A 24,318-nucleotide genomic window follows, 5' to 3' on the forward strand; every position below is an offset into this window, starting at 1 on the left:
CCCTTATGACATCACACTGCATTTGTCTGCTGACCTCTCTGTCTTCCCTACCAGACCAGAACCTCCTCACAGGCAGGGCCTGTAGTTTTCCACTTCAGTAATGCTGGCAGCATCACAACTCCTCTCCTGGCACTGAGTTGCAGTATAAAACATGAGACATGCCATCACTTCTCTCAGAGAGCCATAAGCCCTAACACTTGAGTGACTTGGTCCTAAAAACCAGATCTCAGTAGGAGTTCTGTCCACTGAGTGCGCCCAGGTATCTGAATCTTTTCCATGTGGTTTCCTTTCTTGTCCTGCAGGTGGTCAATGTGTCCGGGGCAGACGTGTTGGCCAAGTCGATCGCCAACTGCCAGGTAGAACTTCTGGAAAACTGTGGGCACTCAGTTGTGATGGAGAAACCCAGGAAGACAGCCAAGCTCATCGTCGACTTTTTAACTTCTGTGCACAATCTAGAAAACAACAAGAAGCTAGACTGAGGCCTGGACTGCAGCCTGCAATCCGCACTCTACATCTGCTCCCACCTCCCAAATCTAATGCAGCTACCACTTCTCAGGGATCCTGCCCCAAAAGTGTTCGGAGCACCAGCATCCCTGAGGAAGCCAGTCCCCCTGTCTCCAGTCAGATCCACAGAGCTTTGGGGGTCACAGAAAAATCTCCAAGATGTTTTTCACAAAATAGGAACTCATATTGGACAAAATAAGAAAAGCTAGCCTTCAGATCTACCAAGAAGTCCTCAAGTTTATGTCGCAAAGCAGCCACCTTAAACCACAATCACCCAGGACATTGTTTTCTTTAAAACATTTCTTACAGACTGAGACGTGAGGTACTTCTGTTGCTTCAGATGTTCTTCCCTGCATGGTCAGTGGCTGTTGTAGGAACATTAGTCCCTATTTGCTGAGCCTGTCTTGTTTGTATCTTAAGTTTTACATAGAGACCATGTCCGTCCGCTGAAAGACCAGGTTGGAAAATGGCAAGCTGCAGAAAACATTTACACACCCATATATTGTCCCACCTTAGCCAGCCCTGGGGGCAGCAGAGGACATACCGACACGTGGGGGCTTTGATCAGTGCCCCCAGGTCAGGTGTGCCGTGAGGGAACTCAGACACTCCCCGAGTGAAGAACACCCGGTAGGGTGGGTTTCCTGGGAATAGTGTGTTTTTATAGTAGGACTAATGAAGCAATAATGTTCTAGGTATCTAAGTAACCAGACTTGAGTTCTAAGTAATCAGATGCACAAGCACCTCGTGGGCCTCTTTTCCATGTTGCTGTGCTACTGACAACCCGGGGATGTAACATACTGGTTGTTAATGAAGTCTGTGAATTCTGTGAACAGTAATGTGATTGAAAATAAGTCTAAGCAGCTGACATGAAACAAGTGTCCTAAGCCTAGATCAACAACATGTAGACAGTTGCTATTTCTAAGCTCTTAATTTTGTGTAACATGGGCAGATTTTCTATGAACTGTGTTATATGTGTTTTAAAGTGAGGCTTACTCTGTAGGCAGTGGAAGGCCTTGCTTGGATGATTTACTAGGTTCATTTTAAGAAACCATGTTTAAAATTTTTATGTAATTGAAATGGTACATCAAAAACAAGACAAGAGTCATCAAAATTTTCCTTTTGACCCTCTTCTGTTGCATTTAGGAATCCAAAAATCCTCAGGAGATTGACTCTTTCAAATCATTTTACAGAGAATCTCTCCAGCCAAGTAATTCTGGAAATAAAGCAAGATAAACTTAAGTTTAAATTGGAATTCATGACTTGGTCTGAATATTTTAATTTATCAGAAAAGAGTAAGGCCCTGGCTGGGTAGCTTAGTGGGTTAGAGTGTCATCCTGATACGTCAAGGTTGTGGATTCAGCTCCCTGTCAGGGCACATATTTATACAAAAATCACCCAATGAATGTATAAATAAATGGACCGACAAATCTGTTTCTCTCTCTCTCTTTCTCTCTCTCTCTTTCCCTCTCTCTCTCTCTCTCCTCTTTCTCTCTCTCTCCTCCCTTCCTCTATCTAAAAATAATTTTTAAAAAGTGAAATATCTTACAAACAAGATATGAAAATATGATGTATCAGACTTGTGGGATGCAGCTAATGCAGTGTGCAGAGGGAGTTTTACAGGCCTCTATCTATATATTAGAAAAGAAGAAAGGCTGAAAAATCAGTAATTCAAGCTTCCATTTTAAGAAGTTAGAAAAGAAATAGTAAATCAAAACCTAGAAAAATTAGAAGAAAATAGTATAGATGAGAGAGAAAATCAGTGAACTAGAAAAGAAAGTAGATAGACATGCTACTTATTCCAATCTCCCACCTTCACCAAAAGTTCTGAGCAGAGGTAGGTTCCGGGAGAGGGGGTTCATCTTGATGGGTCTAGGTGGTGAGAGATGGTTTCCTCAGGGTCATCAAAGAGGCCCAGACCTGGATCAGAACCTCAGGTCAGAAGCCCTGCAAGGTGGGAATAGTCAAGGGCTGAAATAGATAGAAGACAGACTTACACACAAGGGCAGCCCCATCAAACTGCTGTGTCTCCTGCATCAGTTGTTCCCAGTGTTACCTCTGCCCTGGACAAGAAGCCCAGACTAATGGCAAATTGAGTGCCAACCACTGCCTGCCCCTCTGCCTCTTCAACTGCCCAGAGGATCCATCCTTAGCACCTATAGGCTGATTCCAGGCACTTGGGCTAGGAGCCCACTTGTGATTCCTGGGGCTTTCCACTGTTATTTCTGAAGCTTCTGGTGATGAATGACCCCTCTATCCTTTCCAAGACTGTCATGAAAGGCATACACCACAGGGCCCAGCATGGTGTGGCTTGGGGGCAGCCAGTTGGCTGTACCAGCAGGCTCTTCATAATCACAAAAAGGGAGAGTGGGGCACAATGAGGAGCTGTGCTTTCCTGCTTTGGGTTCTTCCTAGAACTGTGGGGCCAGAATTGCGAGGGCCAAGAGAGAACCTTAAAAACCCACTTCATGGGTTTGTCACAAATGACTCTTACATGGTCTGCTCTGACTTCCAGGCAATGCTTTCTGGTGACAGAAGAGGAGGCAGGGGCCATGTCCTGCTGCAGACCTGGTCCTTGTCCTTCCCTGCGGCTCATTTTCCAGTGATCCTGAGCTGCGATTCACCCCAGGAAACCTTTTTGGTTTGTCCAAAGGAGACTCCCAGAAAGTACTGGGAGATTGTAATGTACGTCAGGCCAGGATTGGAGGCACTAGTCTAAGTGTTTTCCTTGTAGCACCTTATCGAGCTTTCTCACAGACCTAAGAGGTTCATAAGACCTATGCCAAGGAAGCCAAGGCATGGAGAGGTGAAGTGTCTTGCCCAAGGTCACACAGGTAACAAGTAGAGTAAAGCCTCTTGGTTTAGGATCGAAGGTGACTTGCAAAAACAGTGTTTTCACTGGTTTACCCAAGTGCTCTCTGGCCCAATTCCCAGTGGGGTCTGGGTCCCTTTGGCTCCCCTGGATGAGGCCAGTGTGTGGCAGCTTCAGCCACAGGTCACTGAGGCCACGCCTTAGGCCCTTGCTAAGGATGGTAGCTCAGTTGTTCATTCAGCAAATAGCTAAGGCCTCCCATTGCCCAGCCTCCTGTTGGCAGAAAACAAGCTCAGCTGGATTCCAGCATCATCTTTCTAAGGGTGCTACAAGGAACAGCCTGCCCTCCTCAGTCCAGCCTCTATAACAACCAGGATGGGTGTCATGCCCTCCCTGGAAGGGCTCATTCACTAGCCAGGACCCTCATCCTTCCCCCATTCTCTGGAAATGATAATCAATGTTTGTCTGGTTTTCTGGAGAGAAGTCTCTGCAGTTCTGGTTGCCCTGGATGTCAGAATTAAAAAGCAGTCAGGAGATGCGGCCCTGCTCATAGCTGCCTGGGACCAATGCAGGCGCCTTTGAAGTGGGAGGTCAAGGCACTGCACTTCTTACCAACCAGGGGCTTTCCCACTGCCTTCAAACAAACTTTAGATTTTAATTAAACATAAATGCTGAATTTAGGCTCCCTCATGTACTTGCTAAGGCCTGGGTATTGATCTCAGGACAGTCGCAGGTTGGTTAGTTAATTAACATCACTCTAAAATGATAGGTGCACTTCTAGTCAAAATGGAGGCATAGGTAAACACGGCTCACCTCCTCCCACAATTACAGCAAAAATTACAACTAAACTGCAAAACAACTGTCACCCAGAATCGTCAGAAAATCAAGCTGTAGAAAGTCCAACAACTAAGGAATTAAAGAGGAAATATTCATCTAGACAGGTAGGAGGGGCAGAGACATGGAGACACAGAACCAGCAGTCCCACACCCACATGTGGTAGATAAAAAGCAGGAGGGATACCTTGGGAGCAAAGGGTCTCAGCCCCACACCACAACTCCCAGACTAGGGTTCTAGTGCCAGGAAGATAAGTCCCCATAACTTCTGGCTATAAAAACCAACTAGGGTCAGGGCAGCAGAAGAAACTATGGGATTCTTGGGAGCCTCCTCTTAAGGAGTTCACAACAGACTTACACAGACTCACTTTCTCTGGGCTGTAGCACCAGGGCAGCAGCTAGAAGGGCACAGTGGCATGTAAGGAGAAACTAAAGGGTCTGGCGTCAGAGTGAGTTCTGGGGTTCGGCTTCCTCCCAGACAAAACTCCCAAGGCCAGGCAGTGGCATTGTCCCCTTCCTGAGCCCTCCCCATACAGAGCCACAGAGTGGTGACCATATTGAAAACTCCATCAACCTGGTCCACACAGGTTGTCCCACCCTGGTGACTACCTAAGGCTCCTCCCCATCCAAGTTACCCATGTACTTTTCTTCAATAGGCCATGCTACTATGACAGGGAGTCAAAGCAGCTGTACCTGGTACATAGAAACAAACACAGGGAGGCTGCCAAAAAAAGGAGACAAAGAAATATGGCCCAAATGAAAGAACAGAACAAAACTCCAAAAAAAAAAAAAAAAAAAAGAACTAAACAAAATGGAGATAAGCAATCTATCAGATACAGAGTTCAAAACACTGGTTATCAGGATGTTCAAGGAACTCACTGGGTACTCCAGTATAAAAAGGACCCAGGCACAAATGAAGATTACATTAAGTGAAATAAAGAAAAATGTACAGGGGGTCAACAGTGGAGTCAATGTAGCTGAGAATCAAATCAACGATTTAGAGCATAAGGAAGTGAAAACATTCAATCAGAACAGCAAGAAAAAGAAAGAATCCAAAAAGCAAGACTAGGCTAAGAAGCCTCTGGGACAACTTCAAATGTACAAACATCCAAATCATACAGGTGGCAGAAGGAGAGGAGAAAGAGCAAGAAAATGAAAACTTATTTGAAATAGTAGTGGAAGAAAACTTCCCTAATCTGGTGAAGGAAATAGACATTCAAATCTAGAAAGATTGGAGATTCCCAAACAAGATGGACACAAATAGGACTGCACCAAGACAGATCATAATTAAAATGCCAAAGGTTAAAGGTTAAGAGTGAACATTAAAAACAGGAAGAGAAAAGCAACAGAAAAACATTTAGTTACCTACAAAGGATTTCCCATAAGACTGTCAGCTGATTTCTCAAAAGAAACTTTGTAGGCTAGAAGGGACTGGCAAGAAGTATTCAAAGTGATGAAAAGCAAGGACCTACAACCTAAATTACTCTATCCAGCAAAATTATAATTGAAAATTAAAAAGCAGATAAAGTGCTTCCCAGATAAGATCAAGTTAAAGGAGTTCATCATCACCAAGCTATTGTTATGTAAAATGTTAAAGGGGCTTAAGAAAAAGAAGGAAATCAAAACTATCAACATTAAAATGGCAATAAATTCACAACTATCAACAACTGAATCTAAAAAAACCCTAAGCGCCCTGGCTGGTGTGGCTCAGTGGTTGAGCACCAGCCTGCAAGTCAAAGGGCTGCTGGTTCGATTCCCAGTCTAGGGCACATGCCTGGGTTTCAGACCAGGTCCCCAGTAGGGGAGCGCACAAGAGGCAACCACGCATTGATGTTTCTCTCCTTTCTCCCTCCCTTCCCCTCTCTAAAAAATAAATAAAATCTTTTTTAAAAAATTAAAAAATAAAAAACAGAGCAAACAAACAGAACAGAAACAGAATCATAGATATGGAGATCATTTGGAGGGTTATCAGTTGGGAGGGGGAAGAGGGAGAATGAGGGAAAAAGTGCAGGGATTTAGAAGCACAAATTGGTAGGTACAGAATAGACAAGGGAATGTTAAGAACAGTATAGGAAATGGAGAAGCCAAAGAACTTACATGCATGACCCATGGACATGAACTAAGGGGGGGATTGCCAGAAGAAATGAGGGGTGGAACGGTGAGGTGGAGGGGGACAAAAGGGGTGGAATTGAGACAACTGTAATAGCATAATCAATAAAATATATTTAAAAATATAAAATAAAAAACAAAGAATATGATGGATGCAGATTTTAACATCCACAGGTACAATGCTTTGGGGGATTTTCTATACTAGTTAGAAAAGTTTTTTTTTATTAAAAGTAGCAATTCACTGGGTCTGTTTCAGAAATGTTTGCTGAAATACTGTCTGGCCAGGTTTGGGTGCATTTCTTTTTAACTCTTAGTCTGTCTCCATGTGTCTCTGTCTCTCGCCTCTCTCCCACCTTTCCCCCCTCTCTGCTTCATCACTCGTATTTGTCTGTCTCTGTCATTGATGCACACATGCACACACAGACACACTGTCCCCTAACAGTGGGAAGTCTGACTCTTCTGATCTTTTATCTTTGAAATTTTCCAACATCACTCCTTTAACCCTACAGCCTGGTTTTTCTCACCATCCACTTCTCTCTCCCCCTCCCACTTCCCCGCAAGTTGGTTGATGTTCACATGACCCCTCCATTCCCTGAAAGGAGGAAAAGAGTAGAAGCATTTAGGAGGAGTGGGAGTGATCGTGTGTGGGGCTGTGGAGATGTCTTCAAACTGCTGGCCATGGTCAGAGCCAAGGGGAGCGACTACTGGGGCTGCTGTCCAGGTACCCCCAGTGCCGTGGGGCCTAGGGATGCTGCTCTCTGGGCTGGAAATGACCAGATGTAGGCCTGGGGTTGCCTGTGCCTGTGACGGGGTGAGGATCTTACGTGACCATGGAGGGAGATGACATCGGTGGCTCCTTTCAGCAACAGGACAGACCCTGTCCCTTGGCCCCTAGAGGAATCTTTCCTTCATTAGTTTCTGGATCTTTGGTCCCTAAACCCACAAAGCAATGACTAGGAACTTTAAGGCACATCTAAGAGTTTGCCAAGCTCTGAAGGAGACAGGAGAAGGAAGGGTTCTTGGGGGCAGGAAGTGGTACTAAGGTGACAATCCCAATGCCCAAGGTCAAAGCTGGCTGTGGGGGTGGGTAACTGGCAGAAGGACAACTGCTAATGGGAGTACAGGTCTACAACCTCTTACCATATCTCACAGAGCCAGATGTGACTCCCAGTTCAGAAATTTTCTGACTTGAGAAAGGCATTATGGTATGTACATCCTATATTAACATAAGACTGCCAGTAGGGTCTGGGACCACCTTACATGATCAAATGTATTGTTAAAGAACAAAAATTCAACTGAGTAAATGTGAGGATCTAATCGGCTTTATTAAGCAACTTGTGAACTGGGCAGCACCCAATCTAGGAACTAGAAAGGTGCTGTGACATTCTGAGTTGTACAGAATGGAAAGTTTTTATGGGCAGAAAGAGGGTGGGGCTAAGAAGGTAAAAGAGTGGATTATTTCAATCAAGGATACCTTTCCTTAGGGAAATGTGCAGGGTTGGGGGGAAGGTTATCAAGCAGATTACTTCAATAGTATTGATCAGGAAATTATAGACTGATTTGTTTAAAATCCCACTCCTGGGAGAGAAGCTGAAACTGCAATTTGGTTATTTATTGAGTTTTGGTTTGGGGACCTGGCTTAGCAAAAGTGACTCCATTTTGTCCTGTTATTTCTTTCTTTTTTTTAAAACAGTATTCATATTTCCTCTGTGAACTGTGTGAACATCTGCAGTAAATGGGACAAAAGCTATGAAAAGCTTTTCCTCAGTGCAGATTAAGCACTGGCACCAAATGAAGAAAAATTTGGTTCCCAGATTTTTCTTGGATTTCAGGTGTGCAAATAAAGGAAGGGAAGCTTGTTCTCCCTGCTCCCTCTCTTCTGCCTTGGAGGTGCTGATGTAAGAAGCACCCAAATCTGTAGAGAATTTTTATAAGTTTATCTGAGCTAAACCTGATGACAATTGCTGGGAAGCAAGATGTCAAATGCTCCCCAGAATGGCAGTTTGCAGTTTATTTTATGCATTTGGAATTAAGGAGGGAACATAAGAAAATAACATGAAGCTGGGAGAAAGCAAGCGTCGGGGGGATCCAATTACAGGACAGTTAATAAGATTATGTGCTCGCTTGAGGGTGGTTATGTCTTTGAGGAGTATTACTTCTGGAATTTCAAAGATGTGTTAACCTAGATGCATACCCTTTCACCAAAGAAGTGATAGGCTTGGGGCATGACTCCCCAGCATGACCCACCCAGTTAGAAATTTGTGATCAGATCACTCTGTGAGATTACTTTCCCCTTCTCATCCACTGAGGGGGCATCCTGAGGTAGAGTGTGGTCTCCCAATGTAGGAGAGGTGTGCAGATGGGTATGGTAAACAGCTCCCTCTTGTGACCATAAGGGACAAGTCCTGCTTTTTATTTAACCATGATAAAAATGAGACCCTGCCACTTTAAAATAAATTAAAATGAATGCTGAAAAATGTGAGCATCTCCTCTCCACTCCAAACAACCCCACCCTTCCCCCAGTGGTCCATGGGGACACCTTCTAGCAAACACATACACACATGCACACTAATAAATGGTTGGTTTGGGGGGTTGTTTTTTAACATAAATTGGATCATACTGGGTCTTACTGTTTCCCAGTCCACTTCTTGCTTACCCTTTTCCCTACCCCTATACTTGGAAGCTCTTATAGGCCAAAACCCACAGATTCCCCAGATTCCTGTAATGGGGATGCAGAGTCCTCCAAAGAAAGTGGGGATGTTGGAGTGTGGACCACCAATTCCCTAGGCAAGGATCTCTGAATTTTAAGAAAAGATCTTGGGCCCTCCAGAAACAGGCTGCCTACAGTGGTTATCCCCTCACCAAATTCTCTGTTCTGGGGCCTTTTTAAGAGAGAGGTTTCTAAGGAAAGGCTCCTCCGTCATTTCAATACATTTCAGAAATGCTGGGAAGGTAAATACCCTGGCTCCAGCTCCAGCACGAGCTGGTGGGGAATGACTCTGCAGGAGTGAAAGTGTCCCTCATGGAGTTGGCCAGGGGCCACGGTGTCCTGCTGCTCTCTTGACTGAGGGGCATGGTTTGAACTTAACTTCTAGTTGTTTTGTTTGTTTGTTTGTTTGTTTGTTTACCATTAGCTGGTGAGCTGCCCTCAGAGTCCCTGTCCACAGTGGGAGCTGCTGTTCTTCCTAGGCCCCCTTTATTGGCTGCTGTACCCACCCACTCCCCCCGACCTGCTGAGTGTTGGCTGCAGAAAGCTCAGAGATGCCCCCTGTCCCCAGAGAACCACCCTTAGATGACTGGAGATGCCTGAGATGTTATGCCTCATTCTCTTCCTCTTACCTTCTAGGGTTACCAGACAAAATACCAGATGCTCAGCTAAATTTAATTTCAGGGAAACAAATGCTTTTTTAGTATAAGGATATCCTATTCATTGCTTATCTGAAACTCAAATGTAATTGGGCAACCTGTGTTTATTTTTTCTTGCTAAATCTGGCAGCCCTACAGCTGGCAGTCAATGACTGACTAGGTGAGTATGAAGACTTGGCCCCTTAACCTTGGAGGCTGAAAGCTTTCTCCTATCACTTATGCTCCAGGGCTCCCATGGGGTCAGGCTAAGCTAGACTTCAGCTGAACCCACATCTTGCTTAGCTTCTTCCTCTGCCCCATACTGCTTCCCTTCTCCCTTATGTGTTTCACTTGAGAGCTTTCTGTCCCTGTCCACCCCTAACTGCCAAAAATAACATCCACAAAGAACCCTGTCTCAGGCTTGGCTTCTAGGAACTCCAAAGCACTGCCTGTTTTTCAAAGCTTCCTGTTTGGTAACAATGTTCAAGATTGTCTCGAAGTGTTACCAGATCAAAATTCTTTGCCTCATGCTTTGAAAGGCCAAAACTCAAAATGTCAGGGTTTGGAGTAAGGAAAGTCTTGTTGATCAAGAAGATACCAACCGAGAAGAGGGGGACCTAATAGTGCCTCAGATCCATCTTGCTCACTGGGTTAAGTTAAGGTTTTTAAGGGGTTGGGGGGAATAGGTATGCTGAAGCACTGGTGGGGCAAGTTTTAACTGAAGAAACTTGGAACTTGGCCATTTATTGTAAAGGAACATGAACACTGGATTTTGCTGGACAATGGACCCTTGGCTTCTGAAAGGGTTCCAGTGTAAATTCTGGTTATGTCCAGGTCTTTTGGTTCTGTGCACATCAGTAGGGGTGGGGGGATTCTTTGATTCCAGGTATAGAGGGAAGTCAAATTCCTGTCTTCTGTGCATGCCCCATCTGCATGGCTTAGGGTCTTGGTCTATTGTCTCTGAAAAGCAACTTAGTGTCTCATTAAACAGGAGGTCCCAGCCTCTCATTCACATGGGAGGGATGGAATGCCCCATTTTAGGCTCTGGTGCCTCTCACCACCTTCAACAAATGACATCCTCATCGAGCTACTTTTTCCCTATCTGTGGAAGACAATAGTGACATTGCAGGGTAGATAGTGTGTTGGCCAAAATGTCTGTTTAGTTTTTTCCATAAAATAAAAGACATATTTTTCATTTTCATCAAAATTTTATTGATTTGGATATTTTGACTACATTGGCTATCTCCCATGTGGTATAGCATTGATTGTTCTCAATGTCTTGATTTGATCGCTCTCAATTTCAACTAGTTTACCTGACCATGGAACATAATCGTCCATTGAGAAATCTCCAGCACAAAACTTTGAAAATCACTTTTGGCACTTGGGATCAGTCACAGCACCTGCTCCATACACTGCACGAATCTTTTTTTGCATTTCAGTGGTGTTTTATTTTTCTTGAAATAATAAAGTATTATATGCTGAAAATGTGTATTTTCTTCCATCTTCAATATAAAAATGGCTACACAAAAATTCACCAATTTTGGTAAGTTTTTTTTAAATGCATACTGATATGACGGCTGTCATAATACAATCTCACAAAATCATTTTGAATGAAGTTAAAGAAAACTATGCAGTACTAGAGCCATCTTACAGGAAAAATAAATGATCTTTTTGGCCAACCCAATAGGAAAATAACATGAGTAAACTATCTAGCATTTGGTGGGTCTCCCTAAATGGGAACAACAGCTACAGAAGTTTTAACTTCTGATCATTTTCATTTCCTTTGTCCTGTTTTCACAATCCACTGACATAAAGGAATATGATTTCCATGGAGAATTGTGGCTGTGGATGTTAAGGGACTGCCGTTCTCCTTGGGCCTCTGTCTTGCCTTTTTTCCCCCTCAAAGTTATGAATTCTCCTCAGCTTTAGTAAAATCCATTTGCATTTGCCAGGCAGCTGGTTTAGGGAACTCTCTCCCATTCCAGAGTGTTTCCTGGGTGCCAGGTACTTTGCTGCTTTTTCCTCACTCTGAGGGAGATGCTACTATTCTCTGTGTGACAGATGAAGAAGCTGAGTAAGTGGCAAAGGATGGACCTGGAGCAAATTTTGGCAGCTTCTAAATCCCAAGAAGCTGCCAAAAGGAAGCTGCCTTTCTTTTGAGAAAGAAAATGCGTCTCTGGGTCTTTGCCAATTTCCTCTACCTCTCCTTAGATCTGGAACAAGTCCTGTTTCCTCTGAGGGATGAGGGAAGGGAAGCCGAAGCTGTAGGACTGGAGGACATGGCCACAGCCAAGGACTGAAGCTTCCGTAAACAGCAGACAGTGGGATTTTGAGAAAAGAAATAGACAGAAGGTGACAGCAGGCTCAGGCTCAGCTGTGCAAGGCAACCCTTTGTCCCCAACCCAGGCAAAATTAGTACAACCATTTATGAACTGTTTATGAACTACTGCTTTCAGTAAATATGTGTTGGGTGCCAAGCACGGGAATGCAGTGGTAAGCCAACACAGAAAAGGCTCCATCCTCATGGGGCTTACACTCAAGATTTGGCAGCCCCAGCCTCTTCCTATGTACACTGTCATACTGTTACCAGGGAGACTCGAGTTAGGGGGCTCCCTCTCCTTGGCTCTTGTGTTGCTTGCAAGAGAATTCAGGCAAGAGAGACAACACGTATAGTGGAAATCAGATAGTAAATTTGTTTATGAAATACACTTCAGGATGAAGCTGCAAGTGGGTACCCAGCTAATCTGAGTGCTCCGACTACTGGGATTTTTAGGGGTTTTATGCTTGTAGCCAGCTTCTAGGTTCACCCTCCACCTCCCCTCTCTAGATCTTGGGATTGATATACAGCTTCAAAGGCTTTCTTTCCCAGATAGTGGAAATGATACATACAGAATTTCACTGCCCCACCTCACCCCTATGCTATCATGGTTTTTCTTGTGATTTTTGAACACCTTGGCAATCTTCACTCACCAGACTCAGGACTGCTGAATTAATAAATGGGACATGTCTCCCTCCCTCTCTCTGCCTTGGTTTGCTATCTATCCTGCCTAGCAATACCACAGAATTGGTGGTAATAAGATAGTGTGGAGGGCAGCATCTAGTCAGATGGCCCACTCCACCACTTATAACTATGTAATTTCTGGGCAAGTAACTTAGCTTTTTGGGCCTCAGTTTCAACCTCTGTAAAATGGGGATGATCATAACTACCTTAGGATTGTGTCGGAGTTCCATGAGATAACACATGTAAAGTTTTTTGCGTCGTGCCTTAATTGACTCAACCCACACTTGATAAATATTAGCTGTTACTTTTATTTTTTTATTTACTTATTTTAGAGAGAAGGAAAGGGAGGGAGAAAGAGGGAGAGAAACACCCATGTGGCAAAGATACAGCCATTAGTTGCCTCTCACATGCTCCCAACTGGGGACCTGGCCCCACAACCCAGGCATGTACCCTGACTAGGAATCGAACCTGCAGCCTATTGGTTTGCAGGTCGGTACTCAATCCACTGAGCCGCACCAGCCAAGGCGTCTTAGCTGTTACTTTTAAATACAAGTACTGTGTTTCATGAGAACAGAAGCTGCATCTTCTTGGGTTTCAATGAGTTGCCCGTACCTAGCACATAACAGTATCTAATAAATAAATGCATAGACAAAACTTGGCTTACATTTGGAAATGGAACCATCTGGGTCTTTTTATGTCAACCCAAATTGAATATCTACTGTGTTGAGAGCCACAGAGGCACCTAGAGCGAGTCCTCCTGTCCAGAGGACTTGACATTAAGATGTACTCAGCAGAAAAGATGCTAGACATAAACTTGCTGACTGAATGCATGCATGAATAAATGAATGGCTGTGAAGACCTAATAAACATGCCCTGACTCCCGTACCCCATGCAGGTATTTGCACACACTGCTTCCTCCGAATAGGGCACCAGATTGCACCGAGGTCTGCGGGCCTCAGCTCCACACCACACCAGAATTCCCGCCCCAGCCCTGCGACGCGGCGCGTGACGTCATATCCGCGACTAACTGTCGCTCATCCGGGAGGCGGAGCAGGCGGAAGCCAAAAATACACATCCCCGGAGTTTCTAGGGCCGTGCTCAGGCCTCTATAGGGGAAACTCCAGGCCTTGGCGGATTCTTGCCGTGAACAGGATTCAGGGAGGCGTCAGCATAGTCCGGCGGAGAGCTGGTAGGCGGAAGACCACAGCGAAGCGACAGTTTTCCTTGTGCGGGCTCAATCCAGGTCGCAAGCGCAAGGCGGGTGCTGCTTGCGGCGCCGAGTGAGCCGGAGTACCTCCCCGTCCCGGCCGAGGTCGAAGCAAGCGAAGGTTTGGCCCAGCCGCGAAGCTGCTTGGGCCTCTGTACGACGCGGTCGCGGAAGCGGAGGGTCGCGGTTGCGAGGGCTGAGTGGGGCCACGAGTGCAGAGCGCATGCGTCATGCGGGAGCTAAATTCGTAGGTGACAATTGTCGGACAAAGTTACGCATGACCTTAGTGCTTAAAAAAATAGTTCAGTTCAAACATTATATATGTGTGTGTGTATATATATAGTGAATAAGACTGATCCTTGTTTCTTGAGAAGTGTACATTCTGTGGGAATGGAGAAGGGAACACATAATAAGAATTACATAGTTCTGCCGGGTGGGGGGGGGAGTGCGGTAAGAAGAGAGTAGAGCAGGTGCATGGAGTGGGGGGAGTTGCCGTATTTGATAGCCACTGGGCCAAATCGAGGGTGAGATTTGAGCGAAGCCATGAAGGGGGCTAGGGAGTGAGCCATGTGGCCACCTGGAGGAAGAGTATTCCCAGCATGTGGAAACGCCAGGAGCGAGGCTCAGAGGTGGGAGGGAAACTGGTGTGTGAAGAAGTAGGAGACCTGTGTGGTGGAAGGGATTGAGTAGGGGAAAATGGCAGGACATGAGGGACTTTAGCTTACTCGAAGTGAATCAGGAACAATTGCAAGATTTTGAGCAAATGAATATCCATGAAAAAGGCTAACTTCAAAGATGTTTATGTCAGTGACTATAGAAGAGCATACATTTTTGTGGTGAGCCTGGTGAATTTGGGCTGCCCCGGCGTCAACCTTTTTAGTATCAGGACGGCCTGTAGAGGGCAGTGTTGTCCTTGACCCTGAAGCTCAGGCCTGTGTAGGAGGTGACAGTTTAGCACTTGCTCTTCAAGTCTTTTTTTAAAAATATACCTGATTGATTATGCTATTACAGTTGTCCCATTTTTTCCTCCTCTTTATTCCCCTTAACCCTTCACCACACCCTTCCAACAGCATTGCCCCACCTTAGTTCATGTCCATGGGTCGTGCATTTAAGTTCTTTGGCTTCTCCATTTCCTATACTATTCTTGATCTCCCCGTCTATTTTGTATCTAATGTTTATGCTTCTTATTCCCTGTACCTTTTCCCCAATTCTCACCCCTCCCACTCCCACTGATAACCCTCCATATGGTCTCCATTTCTGGGATTCTGTTCCTGTTCTAGTTGTTTGCTTAGTTTATTTCTGTTTTTGTTTTTTAGGTTTAGTTGTTGATCGTTGTGAGTTTGTTGTCATTTTACTGTTCATAGTTTTGATCTTTTTCTTAGATAAGTTCCTTTAACATTTCATATAATAAGGGCTTCATGATGATGAACTCCTTTAATCTGACCTTATGTGGGAAGCACTTTATCTGCCCTTCCATTTTAAATGATAGCTTTGCTGTATAGAGTAATCTTGGATGTAGGTCCTTGCTTTTCATCACTTTGAATACTTCTTTCCAGCCCCTTCTTGTGTGAAAGGTTTCTTTTGAGAAATCAGCTGATAGTCTTACGGGAACTCCTTTGTAGGTAACTGTCTCCTTTTCTCTTGCTGCTTTTAAGATTCTCTCCTTATCTTTAACCTTGGGTAATGTAATTATGATGTGCCTTGGTGTGTGCTTCCTTAGATCCAACTTCTTTGGGACTCTCTGAGCTTCCTGGAAGTCTATTTGTTTTGCCAGATTGGGGAGGTTCCCCTTCATTATTTTTTCAAGTAAGTTCAATTTCTTGCTCCTCTTCTTCCTCTTCTGGCACATGAATCAGATGTTGGAATGTTTAAAGTTGCCCTGGAGGTTCCTAAGCCTCGCCTCATTTTTTTGAATTCTTGTTTCTTCATTCTGTTCTCATTGAATGTTTCTTACTTCTGGTCCAAATTGTTTATTTGAGTACCAGTTTCCTTCCCTTCACTGTTGGTTCCTTGTATATTTTGCTTTATTTCACTTTGCATAGCCTTCACTTCTTCCTGTGTTTTGTGACCATACTCAACCATTTCTGTGAGCATCCTGATTCCCAGTGTTTTGAACTCTGCATCTGATAAGGTGACTATCTCTTCCTCCGGTGGTTCTATTTTGGGGGCTTTGATCTGTTCTTTCACTGGGGCAACATTTTTTTTTTTTTTTGTCTCAGTGCATCTATTATGTAGTAAGGGGCAGAGCCTTAGGTATTCACCAGGGTGGGGCAGCCCACTTGGCTGTTCTATACCTGCGTTGTGGTGCTGAATGTGGGGGAGGGGTCAGAAAATGCCTGCTCAGCTCTGGACTGGCTTTCATTCACTTCCCCTGCTACCCACATGCAAATTGGGCCCTTCTGGTGTTGATTCCCGGGTGGGTGGTTTTAGGTACATTCCAGGACCGTGGATCTCTCCAGCAAACTCCCCTGTGAGGCTGGGAGTTTCTGCAACTGCCACAACCCCCACAAGTTTTTACAACAGAAGTTTTGAGGCTTTATTTCCCCATGCCATAACTCTGGGTTGTGCAGTCTGTCTCTCTCCCCAGTTCCTCCCAGTTTATCCACATGGTGGGACTGCTTGTCTGCCAGCCGCCACCTCTCCTGCCCAGTCCTCCCGCTGCTGCCTTGCTGTACCTCCTCTCTGCCTCGGCTGCCTCTCTCTGCCCCTCCTACCAGTCTAAATGTTTCTTCAACTCCTTGGTTGTCAGACGTTCAGGCAGTTCAATTTTGTGGCAATTCCAGTTATTTTTTGTTTTTAAATTTGTTGTCCTTCTTTTGGTTGTGTGAGGAGGCATAGTGTATCTACCTATGTCTCCATCTTGGCTGGAAGTCCTCTTTTTTATTTTTAATGTACCATTCATTGGCATTAAGTACACTCACATCGTTGTGCAACTATCACCATTATCTAATTCTAGAATATTCCATTAGTCTTCACTGTTATTGGCACCCTAAGCCACAAGCCCAATCTCATTCCCCCTAACTCAAGCAGCTAATACCATCAAGGCAGTCAGTAATACCTAAAAAATACCCATCATGCTCCAGGCAGTGAGTTAAATAATTGAGGGTTTTGTTCTCCCTGTCCTTCTATTTAGGGGAGACTAGTGACTGGGAAAGAAGCACTGGGTAACCATTATTGTGGTCCTGAAACCAAAGATACTCTTAAACATGTAGGCCTAACACTTCTGTCATTCATTCAATCATGTATTCAGTAAGTGTTGAATATCTACTCTGTTGTAGACACAGTAAATATTCATGTTTGCCCACTGGATAGGTAGGTATAGCTCCTTGAGCCTGATTTTCTCCGGTGGCCATCATGGAGTGGTTGGAACTGGGCCTGATCCACAGAGGTTTTTGCAAATGCTGGTCTACAGCTTTGTGGCTTTTGATAAGTCCCTTTCCTTGGCTGGGCCTCAATTTCCTGGTTCCTTTAGTACGGGACCCAGATATTAAACAAATGGACAGTGTTAAGAGATTATATAACAAGGGAACCTAACTTAGAATAGGGTGTCAAAGAAGGCCTCCCTGAAGAGGTAAACCTCCTGGAAGAGGTGAACTATAAGCTAAAATGTGAAGGCTGAATAGGATCAGTCCAGAGGGAAAGTGAGGTAGGGACTGGAGCCATGGACAGGGGTTCTCTCCAGGGAGATCAGCATGTTCTGGGTTCTTCAGAGTTTCAGATCTGTGAGAAATGTCATTGAGTGCCCATTCCAGGAATTTCTCCCCTCAAACCCCTTGCTGTTCAAGCTCCATCTTTCCTAGGGATGCCAGACCTGTGCTGACCTAGCCCCCAGACCAAGAAAATTTGCAGATTCAGCATGGGTGGGGACAGCAGAACTACCTACCACCTCTTAGTCTCCTGTTCGTGTTCTGTGTTGACTGACAGTAAACAAGAAGAGGACCTTCAGATCCAGATTTTACTCTTTTTGCGTTTACCTTTTTTAATTAAGAGGCATACCAGAGTGATCTTGATGGCACGCAGAAGTGGTTGGAATTTCTGTATGCCCTTGGGTAGTTGTTACCTGTTTTTGCCAAGCCTCGTTATCCTCTTCTCAAAAACAGGAATAACAAAAGCTTTTACCTCATATGATCGTTTTGAAGACATGACTTAAAGCATATGAAGCATTTAGCACAGACCTGGGTACTTGGTAAGGGAAAATATTTGGTGGGATTATAGTATTAGAATTTAAATAAAAATGTAGCAGGTTGACATATAAAATATAGAAACTTCCTTTGTGTCTGCATGAGTAACTTTAGTTTGACCAAAATTGGATGTTACTGTGCTTAGGAGCTCTTTAAAAAATCACATAGGTAAAATTCTCATTTAAAAAGTGAAAAACAGCATGTACCTTGCTAATTAATTTCTAGCCCCCTTGACTCTTAATGTAGGTGTAATCAGCATCAGAAAAGATGCCAGCCCCAGCTGCCACATACGAAAGAGTAGTTTACAAAAATCCCTCTGAGCACCACTACATGAAAGTCTGCCTGTAAGTTCAGTCTCCTCATTTCTTTTGTTTATTATTATTTTTATGAATCTAAATGGCATAAAATTTAATGCAATGTATTTTTGTTTTTAATGTTTTTTACAGAGAATTTCAAGATCATGCAATTGGATTGAATGCTGCACAGTTCAAGCAGCTCCTTCTTTCAGCCCTGAAGGACCTGTTTGGGGAGGTACAGAATCACTTAGTAGATTGAACACTCCTAAGATCTTTGTAATAAATACTGAAAAAACACTTTTCTAAACATTTTAAAACTTTAAAACCACATTTGAAATTTTAGAAGCCGACTTTCAGAAATGGCAAAATGTTGGTAGGTATGTTCAATACACTTTCTTTTTAACAAGGAATTCGTTGGACAAATATTTATTTTAGTGCAGTGCTACTCAAAGCGGGGTTCAGGCCGATAGCCTGCAGACTGTCTTTTTGCCCATTTTGAAGATCTGTGGCTCACAGCAGAAGGTAAATCAGCACATCACTTCTTTTACTGAGAAAGTCTCTGTATGAACAAAACTGAGCTGAACCAAACAGTACATTTACTGATATTGTTGACTTACATTCTGATGCAGCCTCTTATCTTATCACACACCAGCATTATGAGTGGTCTTATTCTAGCATTCACTTGAAAACAGAGTTTTGAGAGAGAACTAAGGTGATTTTCTGGAAATACTTCTTTTTTTTTTTCTTTTTGAAAATTTATTTTTTTACTTATTTTTAGAGAAAGGAGAAGGGCAAGAGAAACATCAGTGAGTCTCCTACTGGGGACCTGGCCTGCAACCCAGGTATGTGCCCTGACTGGGAATCTAACTGGAGACCTTTTGGTTCTCAGACCAGCACTCAATCCACTGAGCCACACCAGCCAGGGGTATTTCTTGATTCATATATTCTATTAAATCAAAATCTGCTAAGCATCTCATCAAAATTAAAAACTTTTATTCCACAAAGATTCAGTTAAGAGGATGAAAAGACAAATTATAGACTTAAGGAAGATATTTGTAAGCCACATATCTGACAAAGGACTAATATCTAGAATGTATAAAGAAATCTCAAAACTCAAACTGTACAGTTAAGAAAAGACCAAATGATACAATTAAGAGACATGAGTAAGGCCCTGGCTGATGTAGCTCAGTGGATTGAGCGCGGGCTGCAAACCAAAGTGTTGCAGGTTTGATTCCCAGCCAGGGCACATACCTGGGTTGTAGGCCACGGCTCCCAGTGACCCCACATTGATGTTTCTCTCTATCTCCCTCCCTTCCCTCTCTAAAAATAAATAAATAAAATCTTTTAAAAAAAGATATGAATAAGACATTTTACTCAAAAGGATGTACAGTTGGCAAAGATGTACATGAGTGAAAATCTGTTCAACATCATTAGCCATTAGGGAAATGCACATTAAAAACAGTAAGATATCACTACACACCTAACAGAATGGCTAAAATAAAAAATTGTGATAATACTAAATGCTGGTGAGGATATGGAGAAACTGAATTACTCATACATTGGTGTTGGCGATGTAAAACAGTATAGCCTCTTTGGAACACAGTTTGGCAGATTCCTAAACAGACTATGTACCTACCATACAACCCAGCAACTGCATACCTGAGCATTTATCTTTGAGAAACGAAAACTTAACATTCACACAAAAATATGTATATGCATGTTCATAGAAGCTTTATTAGCAAGAGTCCAACAGTAGAAATAAGTGAGATGTCCTTCAGTGGGTGAATAAACTATAGTACATTCATACCATGGAATATACTCAATAATAAAAATGAGCACACTATTGATAAATGCAACAACTTGACTAAATTCCCAGAGAATTATGCTAAGTGAAGAAGCCAATCCCAAACAGTAATATACTGGGTGATTTTATTTATATAATTTCTTGAAATAACATAATTACATAATCTTGAGAAAGATTAGTGGTTGCCTGGGGTCAAGATGTCAGGAGTAGGTATGGCTGTGAAGGGGTAGAAGGAGAGAGCTGGTGGTGGTATAGTTCTTTATCGTGACTATGGTGGTTACATGAAACCACCTATGTGGTAAAATTGCATAGCAATGGTATAATCTGAATTAACTCTGGTTTATCAATTTCAGTTTCCTGGTGTTGATATCATACTATAGTTATACATGATGTTAACTTTGAGGGAAGCTGGGTAAAGGGTTCAGGGACCTTCCTGTGTATTTCTTTGTAATCTCCTGTGACTCTAATTTTTGAAAATCATGCCCTGGCTGCTATGGCTCAGTGGATTGAGTGCCTGCCTGTGAACCAAAGGGTCACTGCTTTCATTCCCAGTCAGGGCACATGCCCGGGTTGCGGGATAGGTCCCCAGTAGGAGGTGCATGAGAGGCAACCACACATTTGATGTTTCTCTCCTTTCTCCCTCCCTTAACCTTCTGTCTAAAAATAAATACATAAATAAATAAATCTTTAAAAAGAAAAAAATCAGAAGTTTAAGAAAAAGCTTGGGGTGGTTAACACACAATATTCAGAGAATGTATTGTAGAATTGTACACCTGAAACCTATATAATTTTATTAACAGTGTCACCCAATAAATTCAATAAAATAAATAATTAGAAATAAGTTTAAGAAAAATGTGCATCCTCTCTGTTTCATGTATAAAACCTGTTTTCTCTAAGCAAACAGACATGGCCTCTGTCTCATGAGTTAATAGTCTTGGTTAGGTTTAGTAGGCAACCTTGTTGAACAGTTAATAGCAAGAATGATGAGTACTATGGAAAAGTAATTATGTGCGTCCTGTATGTGAGAGACAATAGCAAGTGATTGAGCTTAATCTTGGGGATCTGGGAAGGAACAATTTAAATGAAGATTTAGAGGGTGAAGAGGCATTAGCAGACCTGGCCACATCGTTCACTTGGTTAGAGCATCATCCTGATGTGCCAGAATTACAGGTTCAATCCCTGGTTGGGATACATGCAAGAATCAGCCAGTGAATGCATAAATAAGTGGAACAACACTTGATGTTTCTCTCTAAATAAGTAAATAAATAAAATGTTTTTTGGTTTTTTTTTTTTAAAGAAGCATTAGCAACATGAAGAGTTACAGGAAGAACATTCTGGCAGGAGGGAGTTATAAATAAGCATGCCCAGTACTCCAGCACTATTAAATAAAATACTGCTTTTGGAGGAGAAAAGCAATGAACAGGAGTAGTTATTAGAGTTCAAGATTGATGGTGATAATACCATTATTCTATACTTAGGTTGACGCTGCCTTACCCTTGGATATCATAACTTACGAGGAGAAGACCTTGTCAGCCATCCTGAGAATATGTAGCAGGTATGACAGACACTAAAGCATTTCTAGTATAACACAGATGAGAGACAGATGGGAAGTAGAGCAAAAATTCTCTCTTCTGTGACTAAGAAGAGTTTTGTCATTGTGAACTCTGAGCAGCTTTTGGAAGTTTAAACTGGGGAGAATGTGAACATTCATTTAGCAGGAGCTTAGACCCTAGAGAGCAAAACCCTAGAGAGCAAAACCTAAAGTTATAAGTGACTTACTTATAACTTTAGTATTTCCCAAATGATGGTTGTAAACCAGAAATATTAGAAATATTCCTAATTGGGAATCATTTAATTCTCTGCCTGTGATACACTATGCTTAAATTTTTTTCTCATGTAAATTAGGTTTTCTGGACCATTGCAAAGAAAAGTACTAGGGAGATGTTGCAGGGACAAGTCTTCCTTAATGCTTTCTTGGTTTTTCCTCAGTGGTCTTGTCAAATTGTGGAGCTCTTTGACCCTTTTAGGATCCTATAAAGGCAAGAAATGTGCTTTCAAAGTGATTCAGGTAAAGACTATTCCTTCACATATTCCAAACAAGGCTGAGTAGTTAATCAAACTGCTTTTTAATGTGTGTTCCATTTTTGTGCTTGTATAAATATAGTTTGGTTAACATCACCCAGCTAAGGGGGGCAGGGAGAGGAATCCAGAATTTCATTGCTTCTGGCAACCTTAGACAAGCCCTTCAGGTTATGTGGGAGTAGTTTTGGTATAAAACTTGGAATGCTTGTAGAAAAATCTTAACTTTTCCTTTATTGCATAATGACTAGTGTCTTATGTATTGGAATGCTCTTTCTGAGCTTATCATGACCACTTGTTTATGTAAGGCTACCTCTCAGGATGCTCGTTAAGATACTACTGCATCAGCTTGGCTTATCCTTTAAAACTGGGCATGTTTCTAAAACAGGGCATGAAACACATTACCCTGTGTTTCAGTGCAATTTTCTCCTGATACTGTGTTAACATTTTTCTTTGTCTTACAGGTTTCTCCCTTTCTCCTTGCATTATCTGGTAATAGTAGGGAACTAGTATTGGATTGAATAGTTCTCAATTTCAGAAACATTCGTCTACTCTCAAAAGTACCTTTTGGTGCCAGTATAATGTTTGAACACTGAAGCAGGCCAAGAGCTCCTGTTGATGGAATTTTGAGGGTGCTGAAGATGTTGCCAGTGATCTCCATCCATCGTCTTTGTTGGGTTAGGCTTCAGAGAAGAATCTGCCTGAACCAGCCAGTGGGAAGCAGGCAGCACTCTCAGCATATGCACATCAGAGTTGGAGACCGGGCTGAACTCAGCAGGGCCTTCACACAGAGGGATGTGGTTGCCTTCTCAGAATTAACGGGGGATGTCAATCCTTTGCATTTAAGTGAAGATTTTGCAAATGCACCAAGTTTGGAAAGACAATTGTACATGGAGTTTTGATTAATGGACTTATCTCAGCTCTCCTGGGTACTAAAATGCCAGGGCCAGGCTGTGTGTTTCTTTCCCAGGAAATTAACTTTCCAGCCCCTTTATACATTGGAGAAGTTGTTTTAGCTTCAGCAGAAGTGAAAAGGCTGAAACAGTTCATGGCTGTTATTGCTGTGTCGTGTGTTGTAAAAGAAAGTGAAAAGACTGTTATGGAAGGCTGGGTTAAAGTTATGGTTCCAGAAGCTCCCAAATCCTGAAATATGTGTTTAAAGATGCAAGTTCAGGCATCGATGTTACTGTTTCTGAAGAGCCTCTGAGGAAGATGGGTTGCTGTTCTTCGACAAGGAATGGCCAGCAGATCCAGCATTGCATATAGGGGAGGGGAGCAGGCAGCAAGGTGTTCACATGCCCACTTTGTAATTTGGCCTTTTGATTTCCACAAACTTAAGTGTATTTATCATGTCTAGGTTAGTAAAATTGAAAAAATATTGGGAATGTTATCATTTAGCTAAAGGTTCTACTTTTAGGATTTCAAATCTACTTTTAGATTTTCATTTGGATGACACAAACCTAATATATCTCTATAGAATAAATTTCTCACTGAATTTATAACTAGCTAGTATTTTTATTGAAGGTAACAATAGATGTTGGGTCGTCTTTGAACACCTATCTTTTACCAATAAATATTCTTGAATACTGTTCTTCAGCAGTTTCTGGGTCAGAGTTTTTTGTAATTTGTTACTGTTTATACCAAGATGGCATCTTGCTTAACCTTTAAGTAGTTCTTGCCTTTCAGATGGTTTTCCTGCTCTCAGAGGTTTATGTGCAGATTTGTAAACTCTTGGTCTAATCTGTAAAATGGGGGTAATAACACCACACAGGATTGTTGAAGATGATAGACACAAAGAGCAAAGCACAAGGCTAGCCTGTGGACAGTAGCTACTACTGTTGTTCATGCTCTCCTGTGAAGGTTAGAGACTTTCCTGACATTATAGCTGACTGGCCCAAAGATAAACAGCCCAATATTTTGGATGTCAACCAGCCTCTTGGCATTCTAAACCTGGAATAGATCTTGAGTGCAAAGTTTCTATTGTAGTAATCCAGATTACTTTCTCCCTTCCTTGAGAGTATTGTGGGTTGCCTCTTATGTAATAATATATGTTTATTATAAAAATAAAATTTAAAAAGTATAAGGAACACTGTGAGGTCCCTTTTTTTAGAGAAGTTTTATTATTATTTTTCTTTTTTTAAAGATTTTAC

At 42.7% G+C, this 24,318-nt stretch overlaps 3 protein-coding genes across 11 annotated transcripts in view; all 3 read left to right on the forward strand.

The window, feature by feature from the left end:
• ABHD6 (abhydrolase domain containing 6, acylglycerol lipase) overlaps positions 1-1,756 on the forward strand; it is a 43,637-nt gene extending 41,881 nt beyond the window's left edge. For all 4 annotated transcript variants that reach the window (XM_036030952.1, XM_036030953.1, XM_036030955.1 and 1 more), the window contains one exon: positions 303-1,756. In XM_036030952.1, the coding sequence (XP_035886845.1) occupies positions 303-479 (177 nt within the window). In that variant the 3' untranslated portion in view covers positions 480-1,756. The remainder of the gene's footprint in view (positions 1-302) is intronic.
• An 11,835-nt stretch (positions 1,757-13,591) lies between these two features.
• Positions 13,592-24,021, forward strand: RPP14 (ribonuclease P/MRP subunit p14). Of its 6 annotated transcripts, XM_036030957.1 has the most exons (7): positions 13,593-14,037; positions 14,670-14,677; positions 18,234-18,333; positions 18,436-18,520; positions 21,568-21,644; positions 22,079-22,157; positions 22,633-23,756. In XM_036030957.1, exons 3-7 carry the CDS (start codon positions 18,257-18,259, stop codon positions 22,687-22,689), a joined length of 375 nt encoding a protein of 124 aa, XP_035886850.1. In that variant the 5' UTR covers positions 13,593-14,037; positions 14,670-14,677; positions 18,234-18,256; the 3' UTR covers positions 22,690-23,756. The 6 variants fall into 6 exon arrangements, with proteins under 6 accessions (XP_028374597.1, XP_035886851.1, XP_035886852.1 ...); XM_028518796.2 differs by lacking the exon at positions 14,670-14,677 and having other exon boundaries at positions 13,592-13,790; positions 18,236-18,333; positions 22,633-24,021; XM_036030958.1 differs by lacking the exon at positions 14,670-14,677 and having other exon boundaries at positions 13,592-14,043; positions 18,210-18,333.
• On the forward strand, positions 22,779-24,021 carry HTD2 (hydroxyacyl-thioester dehydratase type 2). The gene is given in 2 exon segments (XM_028518795.2): positions 22,779-23,029; positions 23,032-24,021. Coding segments are annotated over 2 exon segments (504 nt in total). The 5' UTR covers positions 22,779-22,809; the 3' UTR covers positions 23,316-24,021.
• Positions 24,022-24,318: the final 297 nt, after the last annotated feature.

This window comes from Phyllostomus discolor, chromosome 7 (genome assembly GCF_004126475.2).
Source record: "Phyllostomus discolor isolate MPI-MPIP mPhyDis1 chromosome 7, mPhyDis1.pri.v3, whole genome shotgun sequence".
NCBI lineage: Eukaryota > Metazoa > Chordata > Mammalia > Chiroptera > Phyllostomidae > Phyllostomus > Phyllostomus discolor.

Coding starts and splice junctions, on each gene's coding strand:
- RPP14 (XM_028518796.2), top strand. CDS start 18,257: ATGCCAGCCCCAGCTGCCACATACGAAAGAGTAGTTTACAAAAATCCC. Junction 18,521..21,567: donor TGAAGGACCTGTTTGGGGAG/GTACAGAATCAC, acceptor TTCTATACTTAG/GTTGACGCTGCCTTACCCTT. Junction 21,645..22,078: donor ATCCTGAGAATATGTAGCAG/GTATGACAGACA, acceptor GTTTTTCCTCAG/TGGTCTTGTCAAATTGTGGA.